General features: G+C 40.7%; 3 protein-coding genes across 3 annotated transcripts in view; all 3 read left to right on the plus strand.

Annotated features, from left to right (window-relative positions):
- The first annotated feature begins 1,968 nt into the window (after window positions 1-1,968).
- LOC311268957 (uncharacterized protein) lies at window positions 1,969-7,372 on the plus strand. The gene is made up of 5 exons (XM_084372940.1): window positions 1,969-2,382; window positions 2,470-2,773; window positions 2,872-2,990; window positions 3,850-3,892; window positions 3,991-7,372. The coding sequence occupies exons 1-5, from the start codon at window positions 2,207-2,209 to the stop codon at window positions 6,133-6,135; spliced, it is 2,787 nt and encodes a 928-aa protein (XP_084229066.1). The 5' UTR covers window positions 1,969-2,206; the 3' UTR covers window positions 6,136-7,372.
- Window positions 7,373-8,249: 877 nt separating this feature from the next.
- Window positions 8,250-18,332, plus strand: aspa (aspartoacylase). The gene is made up of 6 exons (XM_084373531.1): window positions 8,250-8,791; window positions 11,793-11,988; window positions 13,909-14,002; window positions 14,134-14,241; window positions 16,926-17,035; window positions 17,206-18,332. Exons 1-6 carry the CDS (start codon window positions 8,550-8,552, stop codon window positions 17,395-17,397), a joined length of 942 nt encoding a protein of 313 aa, XP_084229657.1. The 5' UTR covers window positions 8,250-8,549; the 3' UTR covers window positions 17,398-18,332.
- Window positions 18,333-23,748: 5,416 nt separating this feature from the next.
- Window positions 23,749-24,837, plus strand: part of abr (ABR activator of RhoGEF and GTPase) — a 136,185-nt gene continuing 135,096 nt past the window's right edge. Inside the window, exon 1 of the mRNA XM_084374108.1 lies at window positions 23,749-24,828. Within this exon, the coding sequence (XP_084230234.1) occupies window positions 24,009-24,828 (820 nt within the window). The 5' untranslated portion in view covers window positions 23,749-24,008. The remainder of the gene's footprint in view (window positions 24,829-24,837) is intronic.

The raw sequence follows: 24,837 nt of genomic DNA on the forward strand, positions 1-24,837 counted from the left end.
AGTTATACAGTGGCAGACATGAAAATGTCCTTTAAAAACTCAAATGAAATTCTTATGATTAGACTCCACCAGATTCTTGTGCAGGAGGTCCCAGAGTACCTCTGTGTTAATTGTGACATGTTTTTATAACTGCAGCACAAAAATGTATGTTAAATTGGTTTCGGCAAACTCCATCATATTCTTATCATATACATATTATTGTCCTACTCATTGTTTGTGCTATATGTATGGCAACACTTCCCCCTTGCTGGATTAATAAAGTATTTTATATCGTATCGTACTGTAGTACAACAGGTCCTAAGGTACCTCTGTGGTCACTTTCAAGTTTTTTTACTGCAGCATTTTTAATAATTTGATGTAAAAATCGTGCGCATACGCAACTATTGTATAGTACTGATCAAAATCCTGAAAAGAAGATCTTGTAGAAGGTTTTTGTCTTTTCATTAGATGCAAACTTGGTTGCACAAAAGCACAAAGAAAACAATCTTTTTTTTTTTTTATTTCAAAATGCATAAGAGTCTGAACTAAACTGAATATCTTTCACCAGCAAGTGAGCAGGCTAAAATGTGAGGAATCGTCCTCAAGCTCTCCAGCAAGGGAGGCTTCAGCACCATGGAGAGGGGCAGAACAGCACTGGACACAAGAATGACTGCAAAATGTCCAACAGTTCTTCAGATAACCCTGTCTGGACTTTAATGCTTAATGCTGCGGCCTCCTGGGCATTGCAGTGGGTGTCAGTGACCTTTGATGAATATCCCAAATGTGGAGCTGACTTATTAACTGCTCTTCTGAGTATTTCTAGCAAGTATTGACATGATGCTGAAGAATGAATACTGCTGGAGAATTCATCCATTCAGCATTTTTGCACCTAATCATTACAAATCTTGCATTGGAAGTACAAGAAATTAATTACAGAAGCAGTCTATGTAGTTAAGCATAGAACAAAACAAGAGCTTTTATGTTTTTAATAACGTAGGTGGCCATTCAAGTAGTTCAAGAGTTTCAGAGTTTTAAACGTGTACCTGAATGCACCATGAAGTCCTGGTCGGTGAGCACAGGCTTTACCGTACAGAGCGATGCAGACGCGCAATTGATTTTTACCTGGCGAGAGCGCAACAGAGCGTCTCTGAGGTGTGGATGTCGTGGCCGCAGTGTCATTTTTAAGGCAAAAACATTTGCTGGTTCCAGTTTCTTAAATGTGAGGATTTTCTGCTTTTCTTTGTCATTTGTCGTAGTTATTTGGACTGCTGGTTTGTTCAAAAGAAGTAGGCTAATTTGAAGACGTAACTTCGGGTTCCGTGGAAGACATTTTATGGATTAAACAATTAATACTGAAAATAATCATAAGATTAATCAATATCGAAAATAATCGTTTGTTACAGCCCTATCTGAAATATGGAGATAATATGTAGTGTATTATGGGAGTGTAGGTAATTATTCATATTAATCAAACAACTCATATATATCTTATAAGTTGTAGCCTATTTAAATCCATGTGCATGGGCTTTTTTAATCTATCTTTATTTACTTTTCTACAATATAACTAAACTAACTAAATAAATTATCTAGGGTTATTTGATTAATATTAAAATCTTTTGTTGAAAGCACTCTAGTGCCTCAGTGTATTAAGTGTGAGAACAAAGTTGTTTTGCTTTCGGACATGAATTTTTCAGCTCGGTGGGGAGAAGCTTCCAAAGTTTTGCACCTTTAACAAAGAGGAATGATTCTCTTTATCAAAAGAAGTAGTTAGCTCATCCATTTGAATCCTGTGGTGCTGATTACTGTATTTATTTATGCCAAGTTTACAGGTTTGTGTGAAAAAATTGATGTAGAACGACACGAATGTCGAAAACGGAAGTACATAGCGAGAAGCCTCTTGTTTCTTTTAGCGGCTGTTGCCTCCTCTTCGGTGATTGGTCAGACGATTGCTCGTCATGTTGTTGACGCCTAAACACTTCCTGGTTTACACAGAACCACATGCGTAGAGCCTCTACTCCATTGTTTTGGTGCCGTTACATGTATTTAAACATCATCAGCGATATGTTTAGCTACTGAGCATCATTATTAAGCTACAGCGGACTTTTAATGAACTAGAACAAGCTCGAGCATATCTTCTTTGGAGGCATGAAAGGGATTTAATCTGTTACCACTTGTTCTCGATGAGGACGACCACAAGTTTGCTGGTTATCTTCCGCTGAAGTGCACGATGGTAGGAGTGCACAAGTCTTCAAGTTGGACTCGGTCTGATGACATTGCTGGGATCGAGTCATGCCACATGGTGCTGGAAACATCCCCGCCAGATTATGTGAAGAAAATATCGCGGTATCTTGACTCCTCTGTGGGACGGGATGAAGTATCTAATGAAGCTGCTGGAGCAGACAGGTGAGGATGTGAGCCTCACATGTAACAATGATAATACAGCTTGAAAATGAAAATGCTCCAGTTTGACTTGTGTAATTGTGTGTGCAGTGATTCGGGAGACAGCCTGTTCCTAACCCAGGAGCAAGTACCTGAGGCTGTGAGGTCAGGAAGACGAAAACACCACAGCGAAAGGTCAAAACCCATATCTCCCAGAGATATAGAGGGGAGTGATGGTGGCACTTCATCGTCTGATTCCCATGAAGAATCCAAAACTGCCAAAGATGAGAGATATAAGAAAAAGTTTTCTGTCACCAGTCTGCCAAAGTTCAGTTTCCCTTTCCTGTCAGGGAGGAAGGGGAAGGGGAAGGCCAGGAGCACTCAGTTATCTAACCTGCAGAACAAAACCCTTCATGTAAGGATAAGCAATGCTTCAGTACACATTTTCTGCCGGCTGTTGTTGTATAACTTAAATGTAATGTAGTGCTGAAGTCTTTTTCTCTCTCTCTACAGAATGCTGCAATGGGAGGCTTCTTCAAATGTCTTATAGAGGACTACGAAGAAGGATATGATGTGCAGTCGTCTTTACCGACAGTTGACGTGGAGGGGGAGTACATATCCCCATTGTCTGAGTAAGTTTGTTTTCGGTCTGCACCGTTAATCAAAATAAAATCAGAGTCACATTATGGCATTAAGTGCAACATCCAAATTTATTTTGATAAAGGTCAAATGTGCGACAAAAACAGTATTATAATGAAGTACTGGAGTGCTGCAGAGACGTCCTGCTACAAATCTTGTTCTCCAGATGTAAATAAACAAAAACGTGTGTTGGTACAGACCACAACAAATGTCATGTTACCGTGATAGTGGTAACAGTTTATTGAGTGAAAATTGTGATATAAAAAAGAACATTCTCACTTATGTAGGTTATTTCAAGGAACACACTTATTTGAAGTTAAATGTATATTACAAATCTAAATAACCTATGTCCAGCAACATGCACTGACCTCAGATTCATCTCTAAGCTTCCATTTTTCAGTACAATAATAGACAAGCTTTGGGCTTATCATCCTGGTAAAAGTAGTTGAAAACATTAGGATAAATCTAGCTGCAGTAAACTTTAGGTACTGGTACAGCTTGATCTTGATCTGATCTTTAAAAAAATGAGATGCGATTTCCACAAACATCTAAAATAATTTGTGGTGATCGACTTTAGTGCCTCTACTTTTTAGATCTATACAGTATGTTACCTCTCAGAGGCATCTTTAGGAGACATGGTGTCTGAGCGCATCTCTTTTTCTTACACTTTAAACATTAATTCTTGTGTGCATAAGTCTTAAATTGTTGTGTTTGTTTACATTTACCCTGCTTTACTATCGGCTTGTCGGCCACCTGTGAATTCCTTTGAATCACATAAACCTGCATGAAAGTTATTGTACGAATAAATGTGAATTGATTTACTGGTAATCAAAGATATCTACTCTGTTACAGAGAAGAAGAAAAAAGGCCAGAAGATGAGGACATCAAAGTGGTGGTAAGCAGGCTGTTAAAACATGCATTTCTTGCATCTCATTTCACTTTTCGCTTGTGAATTTGAACCGAGCTCGTTATAATCTGTTTGTCATCTTACAGGAAAAGAAACGTTTTGTGTTTCTACCAAAAGCAAAGAGCCAACAAACGTGGTGCAACCCGCTTAAACAACAGAGGAGGAAAGCTGATAATCACAGACAAGAAACCTCACAAGGAGGACAACATAAGACAGCAAAGGGGTCCGTAACGAGGGAAAAACCGTTGTCTACGAATACAAACAGCTCCGATGATGAAGAGTCTTCTTGTGGAGTTCTGGTCGAGAGGGGGAGGAACAAGCAGTGCATAATAAGTGACGGAAACTTTCTGGCTCCAAAGGAAACACCAAAGAAAAACAGACGCTCTCCTCGAAGAAACAAGAAGGTTCTCTTTCAGAAAAAAGCAACGGAGGAAGAGCTGTGCAACGACAGCGATGCTACAGTCTGTGAGCCACCTGAGCTACAGAGTAGTCCAAGGCAAGACACACACATTGAGGAAGAAACCACAACTGCAGCAGAGCCTCAGACTCATGTTCTCCACACAGACGATCTGTCCCAGACAGAACAGACAGAGGATGAACCTGCAAGCCAAAGTCTCCTCTGCAATCTCCCAGACATCATAAGTGACACTAATAATGACAGGGTAAGCAATGAAATCAGGGTAAAGAAGAGGAAAAAGAAGAAAAAAGACAAAGGAGCTCATGAAAGCGTAGAAGAAGAAACGGGTCAGAGTCAGGAAGAGCCAGAGGGTCTGCATGCTGCAGTACAAGAGACAGCCAGCCTGTCTGTGGATAACAGTGCAGGGCCTCCAGCGGCGCAGACTAGTGATGAGCTGGAAGTTAATGGAAGAAATTGTATCAAGAACTCGCACGCACAGGAGGAGGGAGGCATTCCTGATTCAAAACAAAAGAAAAAGAAGAGAAAAAGGGATAAATCTTTAGCAGAAAATGTTGGACAGGAAGTGGATGAAAACTTAGAATCGGATGTGAGAACTGCGGATTCTGTGTTTTCAGTGAACGTGGAGAACGACGGCAAGGAGGAGAAGAAGAAGAAAAAGAGGAAAATGAATGGTGAAGATGTTGAACAGCTTCAGTCCAGCACAGTTGCTGAAGCTCCAAATGATGATGCTGTGATAAAGAAGAAAAAGAAAAAAAGGAAAAAGGAAGCACCGAGTCAAGATGGAGAAGATGGAGAAGAGGTAGATGTGAGCCTGTGTAATGGAGCAGTAACCTCTGAAGATAGAACAGGGACATCACCGAAGAAGAAGAAAACTACCTCTGATGAGGTGATTATCTCATACACTCCTGAAGAAAAGGAAAAGGTTGAAGACGAAGATTACACCCAGGAAACAAAGGAGGGCCTTGAAGACCAAAACACTGAACTGGTGACTAAGAAAAAGAGGAAGAAGAAGAAAATGAGTGAAAGGTCTGGCTGGAATATCACAGAAGACAATGTGACACAAAGTGATGATTCAGTGTCTGTGCAGGAAAAGGAAAAGAAGAGGACCTCATCCTTCCTCGTTGCTGATGCGAAGGAAAACAATGCTCAGACACACGAGGAACAAAGCTCCTCTTCACAGTCTGTGGATGCAGAAAAACCAGTCGGCGCTGGTGATTTTCAGACAGAATCAGCAGAAATTGCAAGAAATTCAGTAGAATCTAATGACGGTGTTAGGAAAAAGAAAAAGAAGAGGAAGATGTCAGTAGAGCAGGGCAGTGTGGAAAAAGAGCACAAGCAAGATTTTGAGGACGCAAACAAAACAAAGGAGAAGAAGAAACGTGTAAGAAATGAAAGTGAGTCGGTGACCCCAGTGGAAAGGTTTCAGAATGCAGCTGATGAGGGGTATCCTCAGACTGATGAGGATGCAGTGGTGAAAAAGAAGAAGAAGTGTAAAAAAAAACTTTGCCTTGTTACTGCCACTGAAGATGCTGAATCAGAAAAATCTACACTGAATACCTGCAGCTCCAAGGAAATAGAACAAGCTTCACAAGAGACTTGTGAGACTTCTGAGTTGGAGCCCCAAGAAAACAAGAAGAAGAGAAAAAAGGAAAGAAATAAGCAATCGTCCGACCCCAAGATCATAAGCAGCAGCCCCATGTTATCAGAGACTTTAATATCAATGACTGAAAAGTCGCCTTCAGACCGTATCATGAAGAACAAGGACACAAAGGTCAAGCGGCGACTTCTTAATCAAAGTGAGGACTTCCTTTGAGACTACTGTTTGGATGAGTTATATATCGGCAGACAAAGTGATGAGTTTGATCAGTAGAGGGAATCATCTGCACACAGATGGACAGTGTTAAAGTCACATATGAAAATGTGACAGCAATGAGGTTTAAAAATATATATGTTTATGTTATGTATTTAGTTTTATATCAAAGCATTTTTTTACATGGTCTCAACCTTTTTGGTGTCGATATGAACCGTAGAGAATAATATACCACAACAAAACATGTTTTTTAAATTTCTCTAAAATAAAAGCTACCGAGTCAGAAAGTTTGGGAGGAAAAATGACACAAGTTTGTAAAATAAGATTGAATCAAATAATTGTGATTGTGGATGTTTTTATTTTAGCGCCATTGTCAACTAACTAACCTGAGTGGTATACATCTGAACACCTCGCCTGCCCCCTAATGGCAGTCGGGAGAAAAGTCAAGGTCGTTCTTCAGTAATTCACTGTCAGGGGGAATAATATCGATCATATCCTTGTCTTATTTTGAGGTTTTTGCCCTGCAGCTGCACCTTTTAGTAGAATGATAAACATTTTCCTCTGATGATTTGAAAAAAAATCGTGCTTAAACAAAGTTCCTAATAGGCCTACAACTAACAATTCTTCTCTTTGCCGATTATTTGTATGATTAATTGATAACTTGTTTGGTTTAAAAGGATGTCAGGATATGGAAATGTCATTCAACCCAAATATATTCAGTTTACTGTCATAGAGGAGGAAAGAGACCAGAAAATGTTGCTGATTAATTTAATAGTTGACGACTAATTGATTAAACATTGCGGCTCTAATTCTTCTGTATCATTTCATGAGAAGTTGCACTGTGTATCTACAAACTCTTAACTTGTGCTTGTCCTGTACAGCAGCAGCCTGTGCACTTTAACTGCCAACAATCTGATCATCTGAGTGACTGTCACTCTTTGTTATAGCTGTAACAACGTGCACCTCAGGGTGCGAACCATTCATGAGGCTAATAGGTGATACGGTGCCTCTGCTTTTGGTACATACAGTTCTGGAAAGAAGATACATTATTTGGTTATGTTTATAGTGTTTTCGGCATACTGTACATTTAGAAGACTAATATGTGAAAGTTTTAGTTTCACATTGTTCAGATTTTAAAAAATCATCCAACTTTTCTGCTCCTATTTATCACTTATTAATTGTGGACACTAAATGTAATAAGGGGAATCAATTACAACATTAAATAAACAGAATAGTAACATTTACTGTGTATGTTAGTTTAGGGCTTTACTGTAAACCTCTTTCAGCTGTATAAACCAGGATTAGGCCTACATAGCTGTACATATGGTGAAATAGACTCATGGGGGGAAATGCTGTTATTATATTATCAGCCACTTTTCTAAGTGTTTGTTGTTGTCAAACAAAACCACAGCGAGTACAATCAAAGACACATTTTTTAAATAATCTTTTTTTAAATTATTTTAGGCAGTGTAGAAACAGTACAATGACAATCTCAAGAACATAATCATTACAGTCATATGTGCCTTTTAATGGCTCCCCGCCCCCCCTCCCAGTCCCAACCTTGTTGTGTAACAGTAAATAGAATACATTTTGAAGTCAAATGAGGATAAAGAGAGGAAATATAACATGAAGAGAGAGGCTTTGGTTAAATAACACATTGAAAAAAACGTCCATGGGTAGATCATTTGAAAGAGATAGCTAGAGTAGTGGATAAAAGTAGTTATGGTAACCTGATGGGTGGAACAAGCAGTGAAAGGAGTGTGTAGGTGCCAAGAATGAAGTACAGTACATTAATTAAGATGATTTCCTAATGAGAAAGTGAAAAATAAACGAAAAGGATGTTTAAAAAATATATCAATATAAGTGTAAATGAATATATAGATGTGACATCAAAATTTAAAAATGATTGGAAAAAAAAAAGAATGTGTATTTTACTTGTTCAAAGACAGACTTACCGACAAACTGCTTCACATCACTAACAATCATGAACGTTTTGTTTTCCACTTGTTTTTCTTAAACGTAGCCTAGCAGATTGTTTTATTTTGAAGGCCCTGCCCGGAAGTAGCGTATCCCATCGAGTGTGGATTAGTAGACCAAACACAGCGAGGTTGTTTTGACTAGGCTTTATTTTGGAAGAGCTTCACCGGAAGCGAACAGTTAACGTGTCCCCGTAGTTTGACGGTCGGAGGTAAACAAAGGGGGGGAAGCTTGTTAACTGGAGTTTCAGCCGCAACTCGAGATGTCGCGTACAACTCAGCGCATTTTACGCACGCTCACTGACCACAACAAGCCCGCGGGCACGTTACGTAAGCGCGCAGCCACAGCAGGCATTTAAACCGTGAGGCTGCGAGGCTCCCGAAAGCCTCTGACCCCAGCGTGTCTTCACACACACTCCGCACGGTCCTCGCTGTCCAGTCATGTCTTCTTACAACAACAGCGTGTGTTTTAACGAGGCCAGGAGAGTGGCTATTTTCGGGGGGACGCACGGGAACGAGATGTCCGGCGTGACGCTCGTCAACCTGTGGGTGAAGAACAGCGCCGAGATCCAGAGGAAAGGTGTCGAGACCAAACCCTTCATCACCAACCCGAAGGCGGTGGAGAAGTGCACGAGATACGTGGACACGGACCTGAACCGAGCCTTCAGCCCGGAAAACCTCAGGTAAACACAGCTGACCTGCGAGCAGTCACGCTCCGTCCGTGGCGCTGCTGGAGGGTGTTGTTGTTGTTGTTGTTGTTGGTCCTGTCCGCTGTCATACATGTTGAATGGAAACTTTTCATGGCACGGATCCAGAAAACAGTCACATTTCACAACAGATCCATATTTGACTGTATTGATTTTGTTTTGCGATGAGAAAAACAAAGGGGTCGCACAGGTACATACCTGTACTGTCCACCGCCTCATTGTCTGAGTGATGTGTACATTTTCTCCTTGAGGGAGCTTAGGGTTGTTTGTTTTAACGAATTAAATGACTAAAATCAGGAATTTATCCGTGAGAAATGTTTAAATCCTTTCAGATCTCTACTACAGTCAGTAGACACGTGTTGTTAAATGTAACGAACAGCGCGATAATGTAACGTTACTGACAGAATTCACGCGTGTTCTGTCAGACAAGTGAGGGAAACAGAAGATATGTGGCTCAGTGAAGGAAGACGGACACGGTGTGGACTGACAGATGGAAGACAGTGAAGGAGACGGTGACACTAAACCAAACACAAAAAATGAGATTAACACCGTTTTCTTCTTGGATTATCTTCCGGGAAAACGTTCACGTGAACATCTTCATTAAATTATCACAGGTAGTGTGTGTGTGTGTGTGTGTGTGTGTGTGTGTGTGTGTGTGTGTGTGTTTACCATCAGCCCAGTTGTCGCCCCCTCCCCAAAGCCCCCTGTGCCAATAACAGCGGAGCAGCGAGTCCTCCCGGACTGGAGCTGACTGTTAGCCAGCAGGAAAAACGTGAGCGAAACGTGACCGAGCTGCAAATGAATTAAGACGATTTTTTTTTTGTATTTTTTTTGTATTCGTTCCTCTTCGTGTGCACTATGGCGGAAAATACAGTCTTACGCAAACGCTGGCCCATACAGTCAGCATGCATGAACACACACAGCAGCCTATTTACTAATGTGGTTGGATAACATGATGTCCCATTATCCATAAATCATCAGAGGAGTCCCAGCACTGCATTCCCAAGGTTATTATAGTGTGTCTGTGCTTCATGCTCACCCTGGTGTGTCTGTGTGGGCTTCTTCTTGACCTTTTTCTGTCTTATTCATGTTCCTACATGTGAGTGTTGTCTGTGTCTTTAGATAGAGGGTATGTACAATCCAGCAGTGCTGGAATGTAACTGAGGACAACTTTTATGGGCTTTCAATCTATGCTATGTTATGCTTCCACTTTTCTACTACATTTGTTTGATAGCTTTAGTTACTAGTTACTTTGTGGACTGCTTGCTGTATCAAAGCCAGGACAGCACATTTTTAAATTAACTTATTTTATCAGCAATCGTATAAAAACAAAACAGTGATTCTGAATCAAAATGCTGAATACAAGATCCAATAACTGGCTAGGTCGAGTACACCAAGTATACAGTTTATACATACATGTAAATACCCGTTTAATTTACTTTTACTTTTGATACTTAAGTACATTTCATATTAGATACTGGTACTCAGACTTTTACTGAAGTACTACACCTATGAGTGACTTTCACTTTCACCAAAGTAAGATTTTAACATGATATCTTTACTTTTACTCTAGTACAACTTTTGGGTACTTTTCACAACGCTGCAATTAACGCTAATAACGGCAAGTACACAGTTTATACATATATGTAAATACATGTTTAATTTACTTTTAATTTCGATACTTCGGTACATTTATGGTCAGAAAATTACTTTTAATACTTAAGTACATTTTACATCAGATACTTTAAGAGTTCTACTCAAGTATAATTCGCGTGGGTGGCTTTCACTTTTACCAAAGGCATATTTTAACACGATATCTTTACTTTTAATCAAGCATGACTTTTGAATACTTGTCACAACACTGTAATTAAGTCTGCTTAAGTAATAATAACATAATTTCTTATGATGTATGGCACATTTTGTGATTCAAACAACCATGGATTATAAAACGATGGTAAGAGCTCAGATCATACTGTGCGTGTGTAATGTTGAATCATCTTTAAAGATCGTCTCAGCGCTCTCCAGCTTACAAACTGTTCCTCTCAAGGCATCATCTAAGAAGATTAACAGCTCATGGTGTCCTTTACTTCAACTTTAAATAAACCGACAGCTCCGCTCTTCCTCATATTTACTGCTGGTGTGTTGGAGACCACTTTTAAAGCCATGCTCCACACTGTGCTTGTGTACAAACAGTCCAGACAATACCAGGTATCTGCTGAAAAATGGGATCAAAAGAGCAGATGTGAGGGCAGGTGAGACAATATGGACAGCAGAGGTGCTGCTGGGCTACAGTAGCTCGGAGAATATCCTAGACTGCTGGTTATTTTGAAATGCTTTAAAAGAGCTAAGAGAAAAGAAGGGAAGCTCTCATTCTCTGATTCTCTGCTCAGACCGTGTAGAGTGTCTATGTGGGGGCACAAGCCAAGTTTAGCCCGGGGACAAAGCACATTTCTCAAGGATGTGTAGTGCTGACATGCAAGGCTGGGAGAAAAGAGATTACATTTTGTCTCTTAACACTCACAAAAGGAGGCCACTGTCCGGCTGAATCCAGCGTTTGTATTCCAGCTCAGACTTAATGGCTACCGTCACTTTCTAGATTAACAAATTGGGTGGAATTACGGTAATTATCAAGACATAATTTGCCGTTATTAATGTTTTCCTGTTGTCCACATGTGAAGAAGTGTAGGAAATACAAAGCTTCATTCAGCACAGCAACTGGAAATTCTTTTTTTTTCAGCTTTCACTGAAACGTACAAACACTGTTGTACACACGTTAACCTGACAGTTACTGTGTTAACTTGTAGGTTGTGACTCAGAGATTTTCCAGCAGTGAGGTGAAAGTGTTACAGGGCATGCAGGTCAAGTAGATACCATTGTGTAAATCATTGATGTGTTTCCGTTAGCAGAATTGTCTGATAAGCTGTTAATGTGTCTGCATCTGACTGCTCTCACGTGTGTGTGCATGTGTGTCTCACAGTGCCCCGGGAGGAGATAACCTGCCCTACGAGGTGCAGAGGGCCCAGGAGATCAACAGGCTATTCGGGCCCAAAGGAAGCCCCGAGGCCTACGATGTCATCTTCGACCTCCACAACACAACGTCCAACATGGGCTGCACTCTGATCTTGGAGAGCTCCAAAGACCATTTCAATCTGCAGATGATGAACTACATCAAGGTGATCATCAAGGAGCAAATTTAACATTTCTAAACTTCACCTCTGCAACATGAGCTATTCTGAGGACTTCAAAAAGTGAAGTTTAACTCCCAAGCAGATCCAAGCAAATGCTCCATAAATATGTTGTATGACACATACAGCACAGAGCGTAGTATGTTAAGAATGAGGTTTTAAGACTAAGTTCCATCTTTTACATCATTGTGTGTGTTTAAAAGTCAATATATCTATCAATAGGTGTCTCTGGGGAGGATCAGTTAACCTATGTAAATAATAAAATCCTCAGTTCACCTTTACGTGTTGGTTCAAAGGATCAACCATCCCAATAATCCAAAGGCAACGCCAGTTTTTTTTGAGCCACAAATCCCTCCTGAGCACGACGGGATGCTTCTTAATTTTTTTCTCTTAATCCTTCTTAAATTAATCAGCATAACATTTGTTTTGTCACATCTGAATAAGCACTATAAACTCCTTTCCTTGCACTACATTAGCTTGCTCTCCGGTTTGTTATATATCGCACTGAGTCTGTTATCAGCTCTAGTTCCTCTTCTTGCGCTTCAAAACAAGACGAAGGCATGCAGAGCAACACCAGGGAGGAAAAGCGCAGCCAAACGCAACATGACCTCAATGTCTGTAAGCAACAGAGGTTATGAGAAATGTGAATTGAACTTTTAGGACACAAAATGCTTCACAGAGATACATAGATAAGAAGAATGACCTTAGAAGTCTGCCCAGTATGCTATCATCAAACACCTTCAAACATCAGTTGTTAAATGACTCATTTTTCTGGCCTTGGTGTTGGGAGTTCTGAGTTATCTGGCACATTGTCTTCCATTCAGTCTAAGGCTGAAACATGAGTCATGACTTTAGTACCTGTTTCATGGACAGCCATGCCATTGTCTAAAGGCAAATGTCAATCCTTTGAAGTATCTTGTGCTTAGGACTCTACTTAATCCATGGCTCATAGTGTTTCTTACATATTGTATGTAGAGTCCATTCAGGCGACTCAGGTCTTTCACTGATTCAGATACCACAGGCTGCACAAATAAAAACAATTATTTGATTCATCGACAGCTTAAAGGATAAGTTCACCGAAAAAAAGAAAAGAAAATTCAGTCATTATCTACTCAACCCCATGTCTATGGAGTGATGGGTGACGTTTCATAGTCCATAAAACATTTTTTGGAGCAACAAAAACAAAATGGCTCCATACAGCTCGACCAGTGTAATGCAAGTCTCCAAAAGCCCCAAGATCCCAAATTGATTTGAAAAGACTTTATGTGCACCCTTTGTGAAGCTGAAATCTGCACTGTAGGCGCTAAGCTTAAAGTGTTAGTGTGCACCCTTGACGAGCTCAACCGCACTTCGAGGGTGTAAATAACACCCTCTCAAATCAGTTTGGGGTCTCAGGGCTTCCAGAGACTTGGATTACACCAGATGAGCTGTAAGGAGCATTTCATGTTTTTTTTCTTGGTTGTTTTTTTCACGTTTTAAAACAAAGTCTGCATCTACTTCAGCTGTTTAGGTGAATGCTGCAACACTGTTCTGCTGTGAAGCTCCAGAAGTGTCTCACCCAGCTGGCTATTTTATCCAGTAGTCTACTTATAAATGATGGCGACATGGATCATATTGCCGTTCATGCTGAAAATGATGTTGTTCCTTTACTCATCACCAGGATAGACGACCAGCTCAAACTTCATTCATGCCCGTGGCCATCGTGTTTTGTCAGCCTGTTATTGTATGTGTCATATTTGTTCCGCTGCGGGCTGCTGCAGATTTAATTTTCTGTTCGGTCGAGCGAAATCTCAAAGCAGTCACTCACAGTTAGGTCTGCTTGAGATGGCCAACCGATGTGCGACAGTGTTGAGGTGTTTTTTCGTATCTGCAGCTGAGATCTTGTTTTGTGTCGGCTCTGTGTTGCAGAAAGCCATTGCTCCCGCCAGTTGTCTCGTTCTGCTCAATGAACATCCTCTGTTGAAATATTCCACTTCACGCTCAGTTGCCAAGCACCCTGTTGGTGAGTCTCACAAGTTCAGCCAAATAGCTCTGGGGACAAGGGCTGTATTTAAGACATTCCCGAGACATCTATTCAGTTGGAAGTAAATTGTTTTCCATGTGTGAACGTGTCCTCTGATTGTTTCACTGCAGGTCTGGAAGTCGGTCCTCAGCCTCAAGGTGTTTTGAGGAGTAACATCTTTGAAGCCATGAGGGTCATATTGAAACATGCCCTGGACTTCATCGAACTGTTTAATGAAGGTACGGCCGGCATGAAACACACTGCATGTATATGGCATTCAACAATGGGCCATGTCATAAGATTTTATTTCCATCTACTTCCATCATATTCCAGCGAAGGGAGACATCTCTACAGCTGATATCTCCAAAACTGAACAACTCGCACCAAACAATTGAAGTGGATAAAAGCCCTACAGGGAAAGAGGAAAAATAAGCATTTGATTGTGTTATGAACTTCCCCTTTAAAGGCCAAAGCAGTTGAGAGTTCACTATACATAACCGCTGAATTAGGTCATGTTTCTTAAAGTTTGGGAAAAAAATGTCATGGCTTTATTCGACAGGACAGATGAAGAGTGACAGGAAATGGGGAGAGACAGAGAGCATGAAATGCAGCAAATAGCTTCAGATCGGAACCGAACCTTGGGCCGCTGCAGCGGGGACACAGCCTCTGTACATCAGGCGCACGCACTACTAACTAAGCTACTAGAGCGCCCCCTGGTTTTCAGGAACTTCTAAAGTATGAAATTATCTCTGTAGAATTTTGGCTCTGGGATGTTTAGTATTATGATTCATATTGTGTTATGTAATAAAAAAAACAGCCTGTTTACAGTCAGTCTTCCTGTTTGTCAGCATCATCTTGATGAGAAACATTTTGTGACAAAATGCCCAAGGGTGTCAGCCTGACTCATCCAGATGTACCTACATCCAAATCTCTAAATTTATCTGCATCTGTCTCACCCCGCCTCCGCTCTGCCACTTCTCTTTCCCCAAGGCCCAGAACAGTGTTTGCAATGTTTAGGTGCAAGGCAGCTTTTCCTTCCTCTTTTACGTAAACAAGCGCTCTGTGCCAAGTGTGAGTTGCAGTCTGTTGGTTTCCCCTGACTGGACGGCTGCTGAATGGTCTGCTTGTTGGGAGTTGGTCACTTTCCATGTCATTAGAGTCTGGCTGCCAATGGTGTGGTAATCTTCTGTCGTGGGGGCCACGCTGGTGCTGATGAATGCCGGGCCATGGTGATGAATCGGTGTTCCTGCGCTTTGAAGCCGGGCAGCAGGAAGAAACAAGTAGTTTCGCTGTAGGAGATTCAATAATTGTTGGAGCTGAAAATGACTTTCTCACAGATTCAGTGGGAGAACTGTTTGTCCTTTTTCTGCTCTGTGCTGCCACTTACGTAACAATATAGCTCAGTGGTGGTCTCACATTTGCGTGTTAAAGTAGTTCATTGAGCATCTACTTACTTAATGTCCAAGCTCTGCCAAAAACCACTGCACTTCCTGTTGAGACCCAGAGACTTAACAAGGCGAATCTCGCACTGTGTGGAACCCTCCAGCCTCAAGTTCAGCAAACTTTACCAAATTACTATAATTTAGCTAGAAAACTAAAAACTTTGTCTGAGGCTTTTGGAAAACAAGGGTAAAAGGAAGGAAGGAAGGGAATATTAAAAAGTCTTCAATCAATAAAAAAGTAAAATCATTTAAAAGGCAACATGTTTCAATCACTAGAGCAGAAGTTAGAAGTGACAGACAGACCTCATAGATCATTTGAATATGCTCAATCCTTTTCAATATTTAATATGACTCCCATATAAAAAATCTGAATCAGTATCTTTCAGTCTGTACACTTAAGTAAGTAAGTTTCTTTCTGCTGTTCTAATATGTTTGGCACGTACCATATATTTACAATCATGTCACATCATGGTGACCCACAAAAAAGACATTTATTCAAGTTTTAATTTGTCTTTTCACTAATGTAAATATCATAATTGATAAGCCATTTTAGTGGCACGGCATATTCAGTCCAACATATCTCATAAACGATGAGGTGGATTCCCAGGAAATGTTGTACAGACATTCATGGTGCCCAGAGGATGAATCCCCATTATTTTACCCTGTGAAATATCCCGACATATACATGATGGTTTAAGATAACATTTTGTATCAACATGCGTGGTTCACAGTGGATAGATCCAACTGATTTTGGTGATCCACCATCATCAAAATGTCATCAAAATAAATGTTTATTTGTCTTGTTTTTACTGATTGTGTATCGTTTCAAAATTGCCTCCATCAAGTAGAGTAACTGTCATGTATCTGAGGCTTAACTGACCTCTTCAAAATGCATTGCAGAAAGCTGCATAATCATAATATGCTGGTTTATACTCTCTCAACCCATAGCTGATTTTTATGTAAATTCAGAACCTGCTTTTTTAAAAATGAGTTTATCAGAAGCCCATCCTTTGTTAAGTGTTGTTTTAGTGACAGCTTGTTCCCAAGGTTTTTATCCAGTATCCTGGGGAAAACTATTACCTTTGAAGTCTGTTCTTTTCTTGCATGGTGATTCCTCTTTAAATAAGTTGATCATTAAAAAAGGGTTTTCTTAGCTGAGATCACAGCGGCAGAGAAGTTGATCATTTGCAGCTGGAAAGCACCGTTCTCTGTCTCAATGGCTGACTGTTCTTTTTATTCTGCTTGTTTGTTTCCCTTTTTTCTTAAATTGTTTTCCTCTTGAGTACTCCGAGGCATCATCCCTGTTTTATATTTAGGGAGAATTGTATTAAGATTAAGGTTGCCTATTTCTGTTTTCCCTTATTTTTCTTCTGTCATTAAAAAAGAATTGTGTCTTTGTACTTCATTAAGGCACATTTTCCTCAATAGTTTTTCCAGGATGCATACAATATTGTGGATGTTGTTTTCTGTGTGTTGTGCAGGCATGGAGTTCCCTCCCTGTACGGTGGAGGTTTTCTGGGTCTCAGAGAGGATCGATTACCCCAGAGATGCCAATGGAAACATCATTGCCATGGTGCACCCTAACCTGCAGGTAAAAATGAGAACAGTCTGCCTTTCTTCATAAGCCCAAATATATAACCGACTGAACCTTAATATGAGTTATTATGAAAGAGGAAATGAGCTATCTTCGGTTGATGTGAGAATATGTTATTTTAGCTTGAGAAACATCCTCAAGTTACTTATTGCTTGTTGTTGTTTCAGGACTGTGACTGGGAACCGCTGAACCCCGGCGACCCCATGTTCCAAACATTCGATGGAAAAACCATCCACTACCAAGGCTCAGGCACTGTCTATCCCACTTTTATAAATGAGGCAGCCTATTATGAAAAACAACAGGCGTTTGTGACCACCAGGCGGGAAACCTTGGTAGCAAGTGCCATCAGAAAAGCATGAGAACTGGTTCACGAGGCTGACGGCGATCATGTGTACACGTTAAAAACGATCTGTGTATAGATTTTGCACTTTGTTCTGTTAGCAAATGAGACTTTTCTCACATAATGACTAGACACCATCTTTTACACACTGATTCAGTTTTCTATGCGTTTACTATCAGAAAATAAATTAACTATGCAAAGAACACTTGTGGAGGCTTTGCAAAGAGTCTCTGTGAAAGTCTTGACGACTTGTATACTGCTGTGGTAAATATTTATGATACTACTGTTATTTTAATTATATTAAATCAATAAGTTTTATAATATTTAAGGCCAGGCCTAATCACTGAATCATCATACAACACTCCTACTACTGCTCAGGACAGCCATTGAGGATCCTAACCTGCAACTTTTGACCCAAAACTGTATGTCGTTTGTCTCCTTCTGACCATATATTTGTACCATCTTTGGTAGGGTGTCTGTGGCCTTTGATTCTACCTACCTGTAACACCAGTGGTTGCATCTGTGGTGCTGTCCTATTGTTGCCTTAATAGAGACTTCAGATAAAATTGCACAACAAATTTGGAGTGAAATTTGTAGATTATGTGTGTTGGAAAACAAGATATTATTTTGATAAGAAATGGTACGTGTTCTGTTCCTCTACACACACGGGATGCAGTTTGAAACGTGTTTTATAATAATATATTTGTGTCTATTTTGATATACTTGTACTGTATGTTGGTTTTAAGGGATGTATAAGACTTGTGTAATCATGAAGCATATGTACTTTCTAATATTTTTACGTCCTTGTCTCAAAGTGTGTCTCTGTGGTCTGACAGTAATTCATTTGATCATTCAGCAATATTTTCTGTAGCACCATTTATATGATTAGTAATGTTTACTGTCCTTGAAGTCCTGTGGAAATGATCCATTCAATAAATGTAGTACTATGCTCTACTGTGCTCTTTCATTGTGTAGCTTTGACTCAGCTTGCTTGTTTTGTCATGTAGGGTAGCACCTGCAGCCACAAGAGGGCGTCACGTTACTGCTGATTGGGGTCCTCTCTATGATGCACTCAGCTGGAGCATAGAACATACTGGTTGCCACTGTCTGGTCATTCAAGGAATGAACCGTGTAACTATTTCAATACTTTCGTTGTCCCATAACCACAGACCCATGAAGTTCAAATGTACATATACACCGATCAGCCACAACATTAAAACCACTGACAGGTGACGTGAATAACATTGATCATCTCATCACAATGCGATGTTCTGCTGTTGTGAACCAAGTACACCCCCTCATCACAGCAACACTACCCGATGGCAGTGGCCCCCCAGCAGGACAATGTGCCCTGACACACTGCAAACACTGCTCAGGAACAGCTCGAGGAACACAATAAAGGGCCCAAGGTGTTGACCGGGCCTCCAAATTCCCCAGATCCCAATCTGATCGAGCATCTGTAAGAGGTGCTGGAGTAGGTCTGATCCATGGAGGCCCCACCCGCCAACATACAGGACCCAGAGGATCCACTATAAAACGCCCTGGTGCCAGACACCACAGGACACCCTCAGAGGTCTTAAGTCCTTGTCCTGACAGGTCAGAGCTGTTTTGGCTGCATAAGGGGAACCTTCACAATATTAGGCAGGTGGTCATAATGTTATGCCTGATCGGTGTATATATTTAGAATAATGTCCATATTGAAAGTCTTTATGGACCCATCATCATTTCGGAGTATTAAGAAGATGTTTCTATTCAATTTATTTAAATGTGTTGTCTACGTCGGTGGAGCTGAAGTGGAGCAGGTGAACAGTTCCTTGGAATTACCATCACTGAGAATCAGTGGTCATCACACATCACCACCCTGGTTAAAGAAGCACGGAAAAGGCTCGACTTCCTACAGAAACTTAGGAAGGCTAAATTCAGGAGCAAGATATCTGGTCAACTTGTTTACAGAGGAGCAATAGAAAGCATCCTGACTGGAAACATCACAAACTGACATGGTTTGTGTACAGCACAGGACAGGAAGACTCTACAGCTGGTGATTAAAACCACCCAGAACATCACTGGTACCATCTACAGAGCATCTGTGATATCTGTGAAGTGAGGTGTCTGCACACAGCCTAAAAGATACTATAAGACAACACCCACCCAGCCACAGTCTGTTCAACCTGCTGCCATCTGGCAAAAGATAGACAAATGTCTGCTGCCATAACACCAGACTACAGAGAGGCTTCATTCCCCAGACTGTGAGACTCCTCAGTTTGTCATCAGCAATCCATTTTCCAAAAAGTATGTAGCAGAAAGGACTCAGACATAGTTTTGTTTTTTTAAACCCCTGTGGTTTGAAAAATGACAATACATTTACCTTGCAACCAGACATATTTAACTATTTAAAATCTTGACCAGAGCTTATTCTAATTTGTGTCATTTTTAACAAAGCTCTGTCTTCCTTGGCCCAGAGCAGACTACTGGCACTGGGCTACAACACAACACTGTACAGCATGCTGTTAGTTATATCCAGTGGTGGAGTGTAGCAAGTACATTTACATAGTTCAAATCTGAGGTAGTTTCCTGGAGTCTTTATGTGCTTCTTTCTACTTCTACTTCGCCTCTCAGCGGGTAATATTGTACTTTTTACTCCACTACATTTTTCTGTAAGCTTTAGTTACTAGTTAGTTTATCCTTTTAGATGTTTACATACAAAACGTATGGAGGTCTTATTAAATATAATGTTGTGTTATAAATAAAACAACCTAAACTTAAATGATAATTGAATGGCAACTATTTTGATGATAGTTTCGGTCATTTGTCATGTAAAAACAATTTATGGTTTAAGCTTCACAAATGTGAATGACATCTGCCTTTTACTTTGAATTATTTTAATATTTTTTAACAAATGTTAATACTTCTGAGGTTTGTGCTGTTATTATAAACCAAACAATCATTTGATTCATGGAGAAGAAAACTCAGCAGATGAATCCATAATGAAAATAATCATTAGTTTCTGCATTGAGTACTTTTGCTTTTAATACTTAAATACTTGGAAAGTACTTTTAATACTTTAAAATGATTATACTTACATACTTTTACTTAAGTAACATTTTCATCGAGGAATTTCACTTGTAGTATTTTAGCAGTCTTGTATAAGTATTTTTAAGTGAAGGATCTGAATACTTCCTCCACCACTGCTGAACATGTGTTTACACTGTATACTGTATGTTGCAGAGAACATGTTGGATGTTTAAAGAAGACACACAGATGTGTTTACAGTGACGCATACTTTTTTCATACAGTAAATGCTACAATTAGAGCATAGCTGGAGATTTTGTTCATGTCTTTGCCCCACACTGTTGGTCGCTTCTCATTTGCTGCGATGAATTCCATTCAACAGCTAGATTATACGTCTCAGGTGTCCCAGGACATCTGGAACTGAATGGGATTGAAGTAGGTCGAGAGGTGTGTTCACCTATCAAAATATTTGCAGTTGTGGTGAATAAGGGGTTGGATGACACAAACACAAGCACAGGAGTCATTTAATCTGACTCAAACAGTGGTAAATGTGTTGTTTGATAAATGAAAGAACTTTGGTAATGAGATGTAAAGAATGCTGTCTGCCAACTTTGGCAGCTTTGCTACCATTTCCCTTGTCATGTCATTATCTCATAGTCATCAAAACTAGAAGTTACACCTCTGTTGTACTGATCTGGAACGATCATATCAGTAAAGTATGAGGAGTATGACTGGCCCAGCTGAGGCACTTCTGCGTTCCAAAAGCTGACTGTATTGAACACTTGGTTAGCCAGAAAAGTCCATACATTTCCTGGGATATCATGTTAGGCTTGTGATTTGTAGTTTCATGACTTCAGACTCATAGCCTTTCTCATCTATTCATTACAGTAACCCAATCAGGGCTCTCAGGCCTGCAGCAAGTGCTGATCAATGATTCCTCTCGGCTACTGAAAGCTTTTAGCAGAATGATCTTTCAGTTCTGGGCAGGGATCCAAGCGGGCACTCGAAAATACCAAGCGCCCATCTCTGCCTCCACCCTCCCCTCTCGTCCTCTGTCCACAGTGATAACTTTCTCCTGTGTTGTATAGCATTACAACTCTGCTTTACTGGAAGTCTCATGCTTGGCTGATGATCAAGTTTTTACATGAACGCAGCTGGGTGCATCCTGCTGAGATGAAGGCGATTAGGGTTTATGTTTGCTTCTTCGTCTAATCATGAAAACCACTATGATCAAACGTTTTCCGGGTAAGATATAACATTTTTCTTCCATTGCTAATTTTAAAAATGTTAAGCTGGTAAATGTCAAGTGTCTGTCTGGTGTGCCACGAATGAAGTGGGTGGAAAAGGTTGAGCAAGAGTCACATTTCTCTCTAAAGATTATTCTGCAGTGATAAAATGGCATCAATGAAAACAAGCAAGAGACTGAGGATGTGTTTATCTACTGGAAGTTATACGTGTTCCTGTATCCAATATGCATGGCATGTACAAAGCACTGTTGTGTGCTTTTTGATTTCATTAAATGTTAGAGCAATACGTGAAATAATATGAAACCCACGAAAGCATCTTTAAACCAAATGCAAGAAGTAAACAATGGTTTCTTATTGTCTTTCTGTGACAGAAAGAAATAAGTGATACAGCTTTCCCTGTTCCCTGCATGACATGATAGTCATATCAAATATATCCCAATGGGACAAAACAATAGGCATCGTGCAATGTGCCACCATTGAAACTTGAATAGAAAACCATGAGAAGTACATTAGACAAGTAAAGATGACTGTGTTTATTGATCCTTAAGTGCATAATGCAAACCAGAGGAGGCACACACTATCAAATAGGGCTGCACTTATAATAACACTCAAGCAATACAAATCTGCAAAAGACTGACTTGAAATTAAACTATTCACCTTTATTTTTAGAATAGGTGAACATATGAAAGACTTATCAGTGACTTAAATAACCCACCATCTTTCACCTACCATTTACATGGATATCATGAAATGTTGAAAGGGAAAAAGAAAAGTGACTTTTGAATTTGCACCACATGGAGTGAACATTTAAACTCTAGATAAAGCCTGGTGGTGCTTGATTTTTATTAAATCTGAGGAGTGATAACTCCACTCATCAGCAGCTTCCACTGAGCTAGTACGTGTTGCATTCATGTGCTGTCGGAATTCTTCAAACTAGTGAGCTTGAGAGGCAATATTCTGTGGTACTCAGGTCATATTAGGGACTGTATGTGAGGATAAGCAGTGTGTACATTTGATGGTAAACATTTATTGTTATGACATACACTATTATCTACTCTGTAAAATGTACGGATATGAGCGAAATAATTATTGTACTTATGTGTTTGCTCCTGTTTTGCTCATGGAATGTGTTTAAGTACTGAAGGCATTGTTGGGCAAGTTATTTTCAAAATGCAATATATTACATATTACTAGCTACCTTCATTTTAAAGTAATGTATTACGTTGCAATATTACTGTCTGTGTAGAGTAATATATTAGTTATTACACTACTTTTTTAGGTACTTTCAACAAAATTCCCAAATAACCTATATAGAACATTTAACTAACCTAGATCTTTTTAAATAAATGAATGGCCTTAGACATAGGGATGAGCCGGCTGACAAAGGATCAAAGTCTGATATATTATGAGATAGGAATAAATAGTTTTAATTGTAGGCTTAGTCATACGAAACACAATAGACCTATAGCTTCTATAATGTAGCCTATATTGACATGACAAGACAAAAATGTCTTCTTCTATGCCTTTTAATTTTAGTCCACATAACAAGGAATGCATGGACATACGTGATTCAAGAATGTAAATTAAGCTACATCATTAGGCCTGCGAAATATGGCTCATTTCAGTCACACGGAGACTAAACAAACAACTTGTAGGCTCGGCTGTAATAAACACAAGCATAGCCTTTATTTATATGGTCATGTTGGTGTGGATGGATTCTTAAAAAAAACAATAAACCCTTTACTTCAGTCGGTAACCTGGATTGTAACGCGTTACATGACATAACTGTCATAATATATTACTGAAATATTATTAGTAACGCGTTATATTACTCTGTTACCGCTCAAAGACATATATTACTGTAACATCTCATCTCATTGCCCCCAACACTGATTGTAGGTAATGTGTATTATTTGTTTAGTACAATTATTTTTGCAAATGATACACTGAAACGAGCAAAATAAATGACAGCCAAACACACATTCTTTAAATCTGGTATTGATGTGTGCCGCATCATTTTTACACATCACAGTTGTCCGAGCAGCGCATGAAGGCAACATGCCTAAACACAGGAAGTCCCGAAACTTTTAAGCGCTGTGGTAAACTTGCTATCCGCTCCTGACACACGCTCAGTGAGTGCACACGTACGTCTGCCGTTTGAGTGTGTGGGAGGCTGAAGATGGTCAGAAAGTAGTGCTGACAACACCGACAGACAGTTTATTCTTTGAGCTCAGAGGAGGAGAGGAAGGTTGATTTATGCGACAGACGCGTCGCCGAACTGTCGAAGAAGACGCAGAACAATTAGCTTGAACCTTTCTGTCTGACTGAGGCGTTCAAGACTGCGGCTGGCGGAAAGCCCGGTGTGAACATCGATATGTGGGAACAGGAGGAATTCGCAAAACACTGGAGGAATGAATTTCCCGACGGAGACGTGCCCCGAATGGACTTGAACTCTGTAGAGGACATCGAGTCGGAGCTGGAGACATGTAAAAGCAACCTGAAGAGGCTGCAGAAGGCTCTGGCGGAGGAGAAATTCAAGGTGATCTACCTGCAGACCACCGTCTCTCGACAGAGGAGAAGCGACCCGGAAAGGTTTGAAGGCAAAGATGAAAACTTTAACGCTGACACGTTTGGCTTTGCGAAGACGGCGATTATTAGGAAACCGCAGCGGCGGGACGACGAGAGCGACGGGCACAGGATGTCCAAGGTGTCTGACCCTGGAGGCGTGAGGCACCACGCGGCGGGTAGCACCGCGGGTATCATGAGCTCCTTCGGCCGGGAACGGAGCAGGTTCATCGGCAAGACAGGTAAGCCCGTCCCCATCCCTGTCCCGCCACGGAAACCCAGCTCTCACAGAGGGGAGCCGGCCCCAACTGTGGTCCCTCAGCTGAATGACAGCGAGGTGGGCAGCGACAGAGAGTACGAGGACGCGGAGCTGAACGAGAATTTCGTCAGGAATAACTTGTTGGTGCCAAACGTCGTCGGCAGGGACAACCAGAGGACGTCCAGCAGTTACCGGGACAACCGGCGGCCTTTCCGCCACAGCAGGGACTTTGACTCCGGCGATGACGGCAGGCTGTCCCCGTCCTTCCCGCAGATTCACCGCAGAGCCTCCCGCGGGTCCGGGTGCAGCACCCCTGACAGGAGGAGTGACGGGTACCTGAGCTCCGACCATGAAGACTCCTCCTCCGCAGGTAATAATG

The sequence above is a fragment of the Pagrus pagrus genome (assembly GCF_965226575.1).
Source record: "Pagrus pagrus genome assembly, chromosome: 14".
Classification (NCBI taxonomy): Eukaryota; Metazoa; Chordata; class Actinopteri; order Spariformes; family Sparidae; genus Pagrus; species Pagrus pagrus.

What these genes read in the sequence shown, in the direction of transcription:
- LOC311268957 (XM_084372940.1), top strand. Translation starts at nt 2,207, where the DNA reads ATGGTAGGAGTGCACAAGTCTTCAAGTTGGACTCGGTCTGATGACATT. An exon ending in TGCAGAACAAAACCCTTCAT is followed by an intron (nt 2,774 to 2,871) that starts GTAAGGATAAGC and finishes CTCTCTCTACAG; the next exon opens with AATGCTGCAATGGGAGGCTT. An exon ending in ATGAGGACATCAAAGTGGTG is followed by an intron (nt 3,893 to 3,990) that starts GTAAGCAGGCTG and finishes GTCATCTTACAG; the next exon opens with GAAAAGAAACGTTTTGTGTT.
- aspa (XM_084373531.1), top strand. Translation starts at nt 8,550, where the DNA reads ATGTCTTCTTACAACAACAGCGTGTGTTTTAACGAGGCCAGGAGAGTG. An exon ending in TTCAGCCCGGAAAACCTCAG is followed by an intron (nt 8,792 to 11,792) that starts GTAAACACAGCT and finishes TGTGTCTCACAG; the next exon opens with TGCCCCGGGAGGAGATAACC. An exon ending in TGGTGCACCCTAACCTGCAG is followed by an intron (nt 17,036 to 17,205) that starts GTAAAAATGAGA and finishes TTGTTGTTTCAG; the next exon opens with GACTGTGACTGGGAACCGCT.